At 36.9% G+C, this 14,486-nt stretch overlaps 1 protein-coding gene across 1 annotated transcript in view; it reads right to left on the bottom strand.

The window, feature by feature from the left end:
• The window catches only part of LOC145668708 (RNA-binding protein 45), a 42,517-nt gene that overhangs the window by 14,653 nt on the left and 13,378 nt on the right, over nt 1-14,486 (bottom strand). Inside the window, exons 4-8 of the mRNA XM_081736809.1 lie at nt 13,734-13,897; nt 11,953-12,098; nt 10,240-10,379; nt 9,404-9,627; nt 5,613-5,736 (exon numbers count right to left, since the gene is read on the bottom strand). Of these exons, the coding sequence (XP_081592935.1) occupies nt 5,613-5,736; nt 9,404-9,627; nt 10,240-10,379; nt 11,953-12,098; nt 13,734-13,897 (798 nt within the window). The remainder of the gene's footprint in view (nt 1-5,612; nt 5,737-9,403; nt 9,628-10,239; nt 10,380-11,952; nt 12,099-13,733; nt 13,898-14,486) is intronic.

The raw sequence follows: 14,486 nt of genomic DNA, 5'->3' as shown, positions 1-14,486 counted from the left end.
AATGTGCTACAGATTAGCCGAGAAAACCCGACAGCCATAGTCGAGTGGTCTGCGGCATTAGGCTGTGGATCCTTTTACTGTAAATGTCTTGCATTCAAATCCCGCTTCAAATGAACGTAAGCCCGATGGTAGGAACCAAAGGACTGTCGTGCCAAGAATTTAATTTGTTTTAATTATCATAAATGCCTTCTTTATTATTAAATTTTATCCAATATTTTCTTTTCAACCAGTTTGCGAAACTCAGAGCTAGCTACTTGTTTTCTTTTTAATTCATGTTCATAGTTAGCACAGCTAATCACTAAGGAAAAACAATCATTTCAATAAAATTCGCCTCGCATCTTTCGTAGCTCTAAGTTATTTTCAGCTTTTTTTTTTTTTTTTTTTAAGCTGAATGGCGTTTTATCACTTTCCCCTCGCTTTCCCTATTTTTTTTCTAGTTTTACCTATGTTTCTTTGCACGGATATTGTGCCTATATGCACGTGCTTAATGTGTTCGTTTACAAAAGCGGGCCATTTCCCTGCCACTACAGAAAGTAGAGTGCCCTGTATCAGAGAAATATTAATTGACGTATGTAAGTGAATATATCTGTGATGAAGTCATAATTTCTCAGTTTTTGCATCGCACATATTTTCCTCATCCTCATTAATCTCTTCACCCCCGCTTCCTGAATTCCAGTTCTGGTATTCTTTCTTGAGCAAGGCCTATGTAATGGGAGACTGATGTCTCATGTAGGCTTATTAACTATATCATCAGCAATAAAGAAAGTAGGGTTTAATTTGCACTAATTTTAAAACATTACGTTAATTAAATAATAATAATAATACGGAGTGAGCTCAGGCTATTTGTTAGGATTCTTGCTTCGCAATTGGATTGTACCGAGTTCGAATTCGGAGACCAGCTATCCTGACTGAGGATTTTCCAGGGATGTTCCTCAGTTATACTGGGCAAATGCTAGGTTAGTACCTTGATCTAAGGTTCTGGAGACCTTCCTTCCATTCCTTTCCCAATGTTTTCATCTGTTGATTATTACAGTGTAAAGTGGCCTCTGAGGATGTATCTGGTAGCTTATAGTAAATAAACAATAACGACTTAATATATCTTCACGAAACTTGTGGGTTAATTTAACTATAGCCTTACAGTCCCAATAGATAGCTAAAGTTTTAATATTAATTTCCTGATTTTTAAATACTATTTTCATATTGTTTCAGCTTTCAATTATCTCATGTATGTTCCACCGAGAATTGAACCTGAGATCACATGAACAAATGCGAATATGTTAAATATTTTTGAACACTAATATACAAAACACAAAACGCTTCAATGATACGATGCATGGATATGTTTTGGTTACGTCCTGCAATGTATGATTAAAGAAACCTGGAGGGTGAAGAAGAAATAACAGAAATCTCTTTTATATTTACTCCTTCAACAAACTCCTGACCTCAGAAGGGCAAGCCATAAGTTAGGTAATAAAGTCGTACAACGAACACTTTTATTAATACTAATAATACTACACAACCATATCGCTCTCCTGAAATTCTCGTGTGTATGGTTAAAGATCTACTGTTGTTCCACGCCAACCAGTCTATATTTTTTGTTGTACCTTCGAAGTGAAAGATTTGTTGATGGTTGGACTCTAGTGAGTCAGAAACTACTATTAATAAAGAGTTTGTTTTGTCCAGTATTCCTGCGATTAGAAGGGTCTTATCTAAAAGATATTTCATTTGTATATGAGAAAATAAGAAAGTTTATATAAGAAAGTAAATATTGCAAGGTTAAAATAACAAAGAACAAAGGTAGCACAAACGTGTTATGGAAACATTTAAAAGCACAGCATCCTACTATATTAGTGAATCCGAAAAAAGTTTTGACGAATTTTAGATATTCAATTTTATCATCACAATTTCAGATGTAGGTTTGGATACGAATCAATATCTGAGATTCGGATCCAGATCCGAGATCCGGACCCAGATCCGAGATCCGAATTTCGGGATCCAGATCCGAGATCCGAGTTTCGGATCCAGATCCGAGATCCGAGATCCGGACCCAGATCCGAGATCCGAGTTCCGGATCCAGATCCGAGATCCGAATTTCGGATCCAGATCCGAGATCCGGATCTAGGTCCGGATCCGGCAAGATCCGGATCCGGATCTCACTGGATCCGGGATATCCGGATCCGAAAATTTTTGGCCATCCCTAATTTTGAGTTCTTTTTTTTAAATTAATTTCTTTTATTGATAAAATTTTGTCCATGGGTGTTATTGCTTAGTGTAATTTTCAAGGTTATGCTGAACATTCGGTTAGGTGTTATTCGTTTCATCAAAATATGTATATACAAAAAGGAAAGTAATTCCTGAAGTGAGCATTTCTCGGTAATTCGCCATCGCAAACTCTTAAAAACTGTGTAGGAATATACAAATTTAATGCCATTTACAATACTTTTAAGGTAAGTCACTATAAAATACCAGGAATATTTGTTTTCTCATTGCCACTGACAGTATTCTCACTTTCAGATCCACTGTACTCTAGGTCTATATCAACAACAAATTTTTCCACACAATCAAAAGAAAATAAATAAATAAATAAACCAGGGTACACAGCTAGCAATAAACTATGATAACGTACTTTCCGCTATTAACGTCTGCACTTACTAACAGCCAGCTCATTGTGAAAATGAACATCTTAAATATCAATCTGCAACATGTGAAATCTTTGCAACATACGATCTCAATGTTGGCTTATGGACCACTGACGTCAGTCAGAGGGATTTTGCAAATACTGTGTTAGGTTCCACACGAACAGCATACTCGCACTCAGTACAAGTATGAATAGATACAGGTTTTACAAAGCACTCGGTAAACATGTTGAATCCTAATCGGCATTTACGGCGAGTTACATTTTCTTTAGAAATTAGCAACATGCCTCTTCCTATTCATCATTTTTTTTTTAAACAGAATTAACTATACGTTTATCAACAGATCTAAAAGTAATTCAGTAAATTTTTCATAGCAAATCAGAAATATATTCACAAAAACTGGAATACAAATCTTCAAGTATATGTACTACTGTACTTCACTTTTCCGTAAGATGGCAGGTGTGTGCTTCGTGATGGAAGTTACTTCAAAAATCCCATCTCCGCTCAAGACGTTCAAAATGGTGGAGCTGCGGGATGTGATCAGGTTTCTATGGTCAAAACGACAGAAAATATCTGAAATCGATCCGTGAGTTGGGTGCAACATATGGTAACAAGTGTGTGACATTCACAAACATGTGTAACTGGTGTACACAGTTGAAAGCAGGGCTCGTAAATGTGTTCGACAAAATCTCTTCCGGGCGGCCGCGCACATCCGACACACGTTCAGAAGTAGACTGTGAATCAAGTGATTCAGCAGAACCGGTTAGTAACAATCCAAACAATAGCGGATAAAATAGATAGTTCATACGAGGGTTGTTACGTAAATTCTAAGCCTAACTACGAGATATTAGAACCAGACATATAATACTTTTAGGAGATATTTACTGAACCTTCCTATGTCATACCAAATTTGGTGTTGGTATCGACTTTTATTCTATTGTTACAGGTCCAGAAAGAGTGAAGAGTGAGTAAAGTGTAACCAAATGGAGAAACTGAAGGCGAGAGCTGTTATTAAATATCTCTACAAGACAGATTTAAAGCCGCAGGATATCCACGCCAACATGGCTGCTACTTTAGGTGATAGTGCTCCTTCATGGCACGATGAACAAATGGGCGCCCGAATTTAAGAGGGGGAGAATCTCCATTGAAGATGACACTCGATTCGGAAGGCCCGTAGAAGCATTAAATCACGAGAACATTGACAAAGTGCATGAAATCATCATGAATGATCACCGAATGACAATCAGGCAGATTGCTGAGGCAGTGGACTTATCTATTGTAAACGTTGATCGAATTATCACCCACATCTGGGAATGAGCAAGGTTTCCGCGAAATGGGTGCCAAAACTATTGACACGTGATCAAAAGTTTACCAGACGCAACATTTCAAGGGACAATTTTAATCTCTTCCGGACAAATCCAGATGCTTTTCGCACTCGATTCATAACAGTAGATGAGATCTAGGTCAACTATTAGAAACCAGAGTCCAAACAAAGTTCCAAGCAGTGGAAACACCCCTTATCCCCGCCTTCCAAGAAGGCCAGGTCAATAACCTCAGCTGGAAAAGTGATGGCTACAGTTTTCTGGGATTCGGAAGGAATAATGGTGGTTTATCTTCCAAAGGGACGAACAGTTACTGGGGAAAACTATGCAGGCCTTCTACGACAGTTGCGTGATAACATTCGGCGGAAGTGTAGTAGAAAATGACATCAGATGTGCTTCTCTATCAAGACAATGCCCCTGGCCACAAGCCAGTCCTCTCGACGGCAGCAATTTACAACTGCGACTACGGATAATCTCCATTCAACTCATTCACCTGATTTGGCACCTTCTCACTTTCATCTCTTTCCAGAGCTCAAAAAGAAGTTGGAAGGTACTCATTTTGACACTGATGATGACACTCATGCATGCCGATGAAATTTTAAACGCCTTCGGCAATTAATATTTTACCAGCCACATTAACGCACTTGAACATCGATGGGCAAAATATGCTGACTTGTCAGGGAACTACGTTGAAAAGTAACACCATTCATAAACTCTCTGCTCCTCCGTTCATAGGTGGGTTAAAACTTTTGTAAGAACTCTCGTATGTCACTATATACAGAATCATCCATGAAGCGCTTAGGTATCACAAAGTCTCAGAGAACTTACACCACTGCACATGGTGAGAAGAGAGCTTAAGTACTAGGGGATGGAAAAGAATTCCTCCACTGAATAGTTAGCGGTGACGAACGTGGGTATTTTTTTATTACACTCCAGAGTGCAAGCGCCACAATCTAGTGTGAAAACACACAAACGGGCTTCCACCCGCGAAAATTCAAGACAACGTTGTCCACAGTGAAGATTTTGCTCGTCGTCTTTTTGGACACCAGGTTGTAATTTATGCCGGTTTTGATCTAAAATGAGAAACTGTAAGGCGGCTACGTGATGTAGATCTTATACGAGCTGCTTTCCGCCAAGTCATTATTCTGCATGACAATGGATCCCCATGTTGCTAAGACTGTATTACAAAACCTCCAGCCTTGGAATTAACGAAATTCTTATGCATTCAGTCCAGATTTGGTGCAATTACTTTCACCTTTCCGTACTACTAAAGGATCCCACCAAGGAAGGTACCTTGCCGCCCAAAACTTCTGAAGTGACATTGAGGTAATCGCAGCCGTGTGTCGATGGTTTAGCGCCAAATCGAACGAATTCCACCACATGAATATCAAAAGTTTGGTGTCACGTAGGAACAATTGCCTCAATGTCAATGGCTGCTATATAGAAAAGCACATGAATGTTCATGTCCCAAAATGCATATTTCATTTTTTAAATTTTTTAATGCAATTCTTTCTCTGTTTCTCTGAGAAAAAATATGCAATTACTTTTTCATTTTACCTCGTATAACTATTAACGTAAAAGTAAACGTTAAGTATATTATTATTTACATGATCTTCGTATTAAGAGGAAAAAAAGGGAAGCTACTTGCGAGTACCTTTCGGCGACCGGACTATCCATCGGTGCAAGAGGCTGAGGACCTGGTAATTTCACTGAGCAATATGCTGGATCATAGGTTTCTTCCGTATTGTGTGACGATGATTTGGTACCAGCTGTTGCTACTGCAACGAAAAACACAAAATATATTATACATTTGAAAGCCAAACAGTATGTATTTATTCTTTTCAGAATGTTTATCCATATCTATATACTTACATTTTATGACACAGTTTCTTCAAAATAATGACATTTGCGTCATTCTCGGAATGAGTAAGTAGGTCTATGAAATACTGTTCAGTTGGTAAATATGAAAATATAATGGAAGTAACAAGTACACTCATGTCCAAAATGATTGTCGCATATCTTTAACTGTCTTCTTGTAAGAATATAATTTGATAATGATTTTGCAAGGTACTTTTAATACTGATATTATGTGTATAATTGGGAAATGTATATTTGTGGTAAATTTTATAAGAAAAGAATTATAAATACGAAAATTAGAATGAGTAAAACAAAATGTTGCTAAATGGACAAGAAAGTTTTATTTTCGTTTTATTGTTTTTATTTACTACTTTTTTGACATGAAATTTGCCACATACATGTTTTTGACGATTATATACATACTAACATTATAAGAAATACCGGGCGAATTCGTTATCAAATTATATTCCTACAACAACATATTTAGACATGCGACCATAATTTTGGACATGAGTGTACATCCACATGAATACTTTACCGTAAAGTTACAAGTCATAGATGGTGAACTATTTTCTAAATATTCATTTTGAAAAGCAATCAATTTTGAATTAAGTGAAATTGTAAGAAATAAAACAAGATAACGGAAAATTCACGCAAAAAGAGCAGTGAAAACATAATTACACACTTATTAATATATACAGTGAAATATGTCTATGTTAGTCAATATCGATTTAATTAAAAAGTGGACAACTTACAGAAAATAATTATACTTTGACGCAAAAATTATTCAAGATCGTAATATGAGCACTTCTCGTGCAGAAATGCTCATATTATCTACCTATTAGTTCGTATTTTACGTAATATATATAGTAAAACAAATTTTACGGTACAGCTGAGTCCCGATTTACCAGGATAATCGAGGGGAAGATATCAACGGTTAAATCAAAATCATAATTAATCCCAATTGAGGAAAAAATGAAAAAGATAAATAACCAATATATAATAAACAGAAAAATGCTACATGGCAATTTACCTGCACTGTATTTTTAGGAACTGAGTTTTAATAAAGTTTCAAGTATCACAAACCAAAAAAGAAATACGTACGCTAAAGAACTTAAATGTATACTAGGGTAAATAGAAAAAAGGAAATTTTCTCCGATCGAATAGCTATTTTGACTGAAAGTTGCCATTCAACAAAAGAAACACTTGTGTACCAGCATTTTAAAAACAAACTATCTCCATGTTCCGCAATGACCTTGATATTTTGCAACTATCACAATTTTTATTTTATTTATTTATTTATTTTTATTGAACTTCGTAGTCTTTACATGGACTCTGTGTATGAATCTAAACTGCTCTGCAAACATCCTAATTTGTTCCGTTTTATTCTCTACACAAACTCGTGCATGAATTTGTATTGGCGATCTGATCTACATCATAGAAATATTTTTGCACCTCTTAGCCAAATACAATTCGATGTATTTGCTGCCCAGGATTTACCAATGTGGAAGCGGCTGTAATTAGAGTCCCCATGTGTCCATCCTACCACCCAAAAACTGTGAGCACGATTTATTCCTGTATCCTACCCTAAATTCACTCCGAATTCGAAAACCTTGGTATTATTTTTCGAGCCTCAGTTTAGCTTGGATAGAACTTTCTCTTCTTTCAATTCCACATACTAAAACAGCAGCTTTGGACACGGTTTGCACGCATTGTTTAGCAGCCTGACTGTGGCAGGGGATTTTAAGACAGTTTTAAGTCCCAGCTTTTTTCCGCGTTAACAAGGTCTTTGTCAGATATTCTTTGCAGTGAAGGGAGGAAAGTAATGATGCACTTATCTCAGTAAATGGCCCATATCATCTGGATGCTTCAATATTCACTTCCAGCAAGTTGAATTGTCTGTTTGTGGTGGTCAAACTCCATGTACGTGGGTTTTCTCGTTTCCTACCATTTTCTTCATTCTACTATTTCATTCAATCTCATCATTACCGTCTTCTTTAGTATACACGGCATAATTGTAGGACATAAAACTGAAAGATTTAATTTTATTTTCTTATTTTGAACAGTCTTATTTGAATTCTTTTCCCCCACTCTTTCTTTTAATGCCATTTTACGAATACTTTCTCTGGGGTCACAAAGCACCCACAAGAGTAAATTTTCTGGGTACAAAAAATAAAGTTCTCTTAGAAAAGTTTGTCAATAATATCCTTGTATTCTTCTCGGCAGGTACTTTAAAGTTCGAATTGAGTTAAAAACCTGCTGCAGCTCATTGATTTTCCAGGGGGTTACTTTTACGTCAAACCAGCCAACTGCATAGATTGTTAAAACAAACTTCGCAAATGTTTTAAGAGCGGCTGAGGGTTTGCTCATTCCCACATAAAGATAAAGAACTTACGTTGCTATAGTGAGCCACTTCGCACGGTTTAATTTCCCAGAAGTTAAGTTAGTTAGATCCGTGCTGATTCATACAGGTCATCGATCTTACAAAACTTTCGAACTGGCAGGGCCTCACATACTATAAGCTGCATCCCAATGGGCCCAGAAAAAGATCGCGATCCACAGGTAGTAACAAATACTTTTAAAGAGATGACTTACAGGCAACTCGTTCCCATGAAGTTGGCATATAATCCATTGTTTGGCCTCCAAAAGCGTCTTGAAGAATACAAGATCACAGTTTCCTCTAATATAAGTGTAAATATTGGTGCCCTCGATATCGAGAGCATTAAGCGATTAGTGCTGATGAAAGTTCTATTTTAGAAATGTTAGTATGGCGTCTCAAATGGCTAAAGCTGTCTCGTTGTCCAGAATAACATGTCCAAAATAACATGAACCAGGTTCCTTCGGGAGAGTTGTGTGCTATTCTACCATTACCTGTCTTTTTCTGCTCTGTTCTCTCGGGTTTTCTGTTGTCATCATTGTTCTGTCTTTTACGCCATACAATAAAAGTCCAATGGCTTTTCCACGATGCTCAATAATTTCATTTTGTATTTCTTATCTTCCTTTTTCCCTTTCATGTAGAATTTTGTTTTTGTCAATTACGTTTAACCTGTCTTCTGTAGTTATAACTCCAACATCCGCTAAAACAGAGGAGGTCAGCATGGCAGATTTTCTGTCAGATCCTATTCTGTCGCAAACGGGACCCATATTGTTGAGAGAAAGTCGTATTTGATCCGCCTTTAGAGGACCGGCTCGCATACAAACTGGGGTTGTGTTCCGCATAGTTTATACCGGTACCTTCTTCAAAATGGCTGTCCTGAGCAGATGGCTGGGCGCTGCAAACATCTTTGCCAATACAAAGGTTTGATTTCTGTGTAACCGAGCACATAGTCTGCCATTATCTGGACAAGGAACTATTTTTAAGTATGAAATAATGAAGACTGGACTAATATATTTTTAAATACATGCCTTAATAGTGGCTAAAGACTACACGCGATATATTATTTGCCCCTGTCAAATCTTATTTAGACGCCGAAAACGTTAAATTATCGTACTATTATTTTGAGTGGGTTTTCAAAAGAAGATTAGTAACCAGAGTTTTCCCAATCGATCAGTTTGAGTGTTACATAACTGACAATATATTACACTTACCTGATGCAAATCCAGCCGCTTGGATAAGTGACGTTGCTTGTGCAATTGTTTCGGCTAACGTAGCTAAGTCAGGTAGATTATGCCGACCGCTATTCGCAGGAGCTTGGTTCGGCGGCTGCATAGAAGGTAGCCTCGGAGAGTTGGTGACTGGATAATTAATGTTAGGAGATTGGAAAAGGGATGGATGAGTTACAGAAGGATGGACAATGGGACGAGATGATGCTCTGAAATAAATTTATCATCATTAACAATACATATTACAGCATTTTAAAAAGTATTTTAACATAAAAATTAATTCTTTAGTTCTCACTCTTCTATGAAAGATATGCTTATTGGCTTTACAAAATAGAGACTAAAACACCTGTAACTGAGGAAATCGATCAAGGCAACACCCCTTCGTGGCCAGGTCTTTCCTTGTTGAAGTTTACAGTCCCTTTTTCAGCACAAGACTATATGAGATATGGAACTGCAGTTTAAGTTGAATTCGAGAACGGACCTACGCGCCAGCCACTAGACTACTGGAGAGTACTTTTAGTGGCCAAGTAGTGGCAAACCTGCGTGTTTTCTATGTGCATGATTATAAGTACAATCTCTGGTGGTTTATCTTCCCTGGGTAAAAATCCAAACTAGTAATTTGGATCCCACTTTAAGCAGTAAGTTCCGCCATATATTGCCTTGGTGCTGAAAACGGATTACATTATAACCAAACAAAAAAGTAATAATTTGTGTATCAAATTAAAACAACAAAACAAATACATAAATAAATACATGAAAATAAAGTAGAAGAAAAAGGATAAACCTTAACAATGTTATAGAAAAATATTACTCATACTTACGGTGCGACATCTGCATGCAACGGTGTTTCTAATTTTACAATAAGACGCTGGCCTGGAGGATACTCAAATCCATGAAGTTTGTCTCTCGCATATGCTGCCGAACGAGGGTTGTTGTACACAACAGTTGCTTGCCCTTTGTACTGAAATAATAACAACTAGTGTTAATAAACACAACAACTCAAACAACAAAGTTCAAATAATAATCATAAAAACTGAGTGGAATTAGAAATTAAACTAACTTTTATATATCACCAGTAAAACCACCCAAAGAGCACTAGCGACCACCTAGGACTATCAGTAAGCTGAATGTTGTCACCGTTATAAAGAATTACCCTCTTGTCATTGTCACAAGGAAGACTGGTCTATCAGATAGTCCAGAATGTTCGTACAACTTCATATAAAGGTAGTTCCGAAGTTGGAAAGCTGCGGTGTATGGGAATGAGCGTGCTTTTTTTTAGTTTAGTTATGTTTCATTTTCACTACCGATAGTTAACTTCTCTTTTTCTTTTTTTCAGAAAAAAAAATGGATCCAAACGGCTACAATGCCACACAGACCGAAAGTGAGCTGGATGGCGTAATGGTGATGACTCTTATGTCTACATCACAATTGTTACGTAAGTCAGTAGAGCGCGTTTCAGGAGTCAACATTAGGGCGTTTCTTCTTGCAGGGCATTGATTGAAACAATGACCACAGTTTGTAGTCGAGCAGGTTCAGATCCGGGCAGCTACAGGACAGTTTGATGTGGAGATTGACTGGGACGTTAGTCCGTAGCCACTCCTATGTTGACCATGCCTTGTGCACAGAAGCAGAATTGTGTTGGTTGCGGAACACGGTGGTATTCAGTGGTTTCACAATGGTCTCCAACACAGTGATTTGGTGCAAAGAAGCTAATGTCTTCACCCCTTCTCCACATTTTGCCTTTAAAGCTCTCACCTCATCACACCACGATTGATGCCAAGGTGAAGGGGCCTTTTCACCCTGGAAACACGTTCAATAGCTTGCACTGATGATGCATACACATGGTCATTTCGAGCATTAAAGAACTATGAACAGCTTCTTGTCGGAAAAGATAACTGACCTGTAATACCAGTATAACGTCTGAGACGTATAACTTCCATCACATTCTGCTAGGGTAACACATCAGTCAAAAAGTTATCCGTATGTCCCAGATTTTGATTGGGCACTCGTGACTTGGTGTTCTCGAAATGAACATCTCGCGGCACATCACTGATGATCCTGACTGGATTTCGCCGAATTCTTGCGGCTACAGCTTTGACTACCCATGCTTTCCTCACTGTGTGCGGTCTGCCAGTACGCTGCTGGTCATTACCACTTCACGTTTCATTGTAACGCCGGATGGTGCCATAGACAAATCATTCACTGATCGAGGATTCAGGAGGACAATGATCCGTAGTGGTGGTATGCCCACCTTGTGTAGTGCTATGACTGTAACACGATTCTCGTAGTCGTTACACTCCATCGTTACACATTTCCTCTACCACGCGCGTCACCATGGAATGAGCAGCTCATGGACTCACTTTACCCACGATACTGATTGCAGCACTCACTCATACCCAAGCGTGGCAAAATCTCTGACAATATTTATGGAATAACTAGGTGCATATATATTAATAGTCAGTGTTTTTGAAAATCGTCGATTTCAACAATAATTCAATAAAAGGAAACAATATATACGTTACATTAAAACTTACCTTTGACTTTGCGTTCTGATTCAAATGGCAGAAATCCAGCCCAGGAATAATATCAAATAAACGCCACAACTGATCCTGATTCAGAATAGGAGAAGCAATAACAGTAAGCCTTGTAGATCCATCTGAGTTCGGATAGGAAGTATCCACTATAAAAATAGAAAAATATTTTTACAACGCAATTTAAAATATAAAATTCTGTTCCCATTACTATAAAACCATGCAATTAATACGAAATAATAAAACATTTTGTATTAAAACTGATTATATATAGTGCAGCAGACTGCATTAGAAATAGACTGTAATTGACACATTTATGTTAAATCTTACTTTCAAACGCCAGGTGCAATTTCTTTTTTGTTACAATAATTCCGAAAATCCCATTATTCTCTTGACTGTAGGGTAATAGCTGATTACACTTTATTTCTCAAATGTTGGTCCACTAACGAAACTTCTCAGTATTAGATAGTTGGTTGTTCGGTATTGGCTACATGAGACGTAGACCTACAACTTAACGTGGGAGCCGTGCCATATGATCTCTCACCGGGAATGGAACCAGGTCTTTTGCGGCCAAAGCGCGTACGCTAACCAAACACCTATAAGAAAGCACAAATACGCAATATGTTTAGTACAATGAACTGGTGAGCGAACTGCACTTTCCCAGTGAATATTTGCTACCCGATTTCAAATAAAGTTATACAAAAGTTCATTTTCAAAGGTCACACTGACAGAAAAACATATTGAGAACAAAACTCAGGAAATATTTTCAAATGTTGTAATAATGTTTATTTTACAAACTAAGAAACAACATGAACATTACTTACAAGATTAACCGCTCGCACATATTATGTATTACGATTTTTTTTTTTTTTTTAATCCTGGACATACTGAGAATTTTCGTACGTGTACAAACATTTGAGATGTTAATGTCTGATTTGTACATGTTACATTTCATTTTATTAACTACTATCATGAGCCGAAGAGAATATTGAGGTTCTCAAAACTACAATGGCACTTGGAGATAAGATAAGGGTCTTCACTACAGCGAAATTAAACTACCGCTAATTTTAGAGTTTTTCTGTAATATCTTCAAAACAAATAAATATATTCGAAAAGCAGAAACGTAGTGAACTAGACAATACGATTTTGCATGTGATACTGTTATCACAACTCATTTATCTGCTTTCGATTTGCAACTGTAGACAGATTTAGCAATTTGCGGGTTCTGTAAATAGCAGCATACCAAAAGCAGATAGGTGAATTGTGATAAAGGTATCACATGCAAAATCGTATTATCTAGTTCACTACGTGTCTGCTTTTTGAATATTTTTAATTGTTTTGAAGATATTACAGAAAAATTCTAAAATAAGTGGTAGTTTAATTTCACTCTAGTGAATGCCCTTAACATAATACAAAGCCGACGTGCTAGTGCCGGATATACTCTGCAGCAAAAGGAATTCCATATTGCTAAAACAATTTGCGTAAGAAATATGTTATTGATCTTTAATCAATGTCGAAGCACTGTCTAAAATGCAAATCCAAAAACGTGAACTTGCGCCAATCTCGATACATATTTGTATCTTAAGTAATAAAGTAATGTATTGTAATAAAGTTATCCTACTTTTATCTAAATGTCAAATTATTTCGAAGCATAATGTTTCTAACACATCCATTAGATCTATGCAATACAAGCTTTTCTAAACATGACACGATTTCTTCTAATTGTGCTACGACATACTGTACATGTGAGAGGAATTAAGAAATGGTAGAAACTGTGTACTCACTATGTGGGAGAAATATACTGTCGTAAGTACTTCCTGAGGTAGCAGATCCTGGACCATTATACCTTTCCAAAACTTCTACGTTTTGTTTCGGAGGTTTGGGGTTAGCAAATACTGGCTTAAAACTTCTATCACATCCTTCGAATGCTCTTGCAGCATGTGAAACTCTACAAAATAACAATAAAAGCACCTATGAAAAACTTGTACCAATATAAATCATGAAATAAATCATTAAATTTAATCCGATAATCTTCTATTAGAACAACATGGCACTTATTATATTTAAAACAGTAAAATTCTCGAAAATACCAGACACTCAACTACTTTGGACACTTGTTTCTGAAACAGGAGAAAACTCTATTGTAACATTCCGTTTCAAAAATTGATACATTTTCACGAACTAATATAAACTTCGTACAATTCTGTTTGTATAGGTGACAGCACTGTGGAAGAGCGCCATTTGCGTGTGTTTCTTCGTATCGTTAGGAGGCCTTGTGAAAAAAATAACTGAGTCAACAAAAAGGACTATTGTATGCGTGATCTATGGGGGAAAAAGTGTGTTTCTTTTTAAATACACATATAATATATATATATATCGTTATAATTTCTGTAAGTTCTTTTATTAGTACAAGTCCATAAACTGGATCGATATATATTATAAAACTGACCGGATTTTTTAAAAATTTATTTTATGTTGGTGAAAATCCGACATGGAAGAAAGGGGTTGTGTGTGAAAATGGTTCCAGACCACTCGAA

Source organism: Thermobia domestica, chromosome 13 (genome assembly GCF_964235325.1).
Source record: "Thermobia domestica chromosome 13, izTheDome1.hap1.1, whole genome shotgun sequence".
Taxonomy (NCBI): Eukaryota; Metazoa; Arthropoda; class Insecta; order Zygentoma; family Lepismatidae; genus Thermobia; species Thermobia domestica.
Note: the sequence above shows the minus strand (reverse complement) of the source record. Positions and strands in the feature narration are given on the sequence as shown.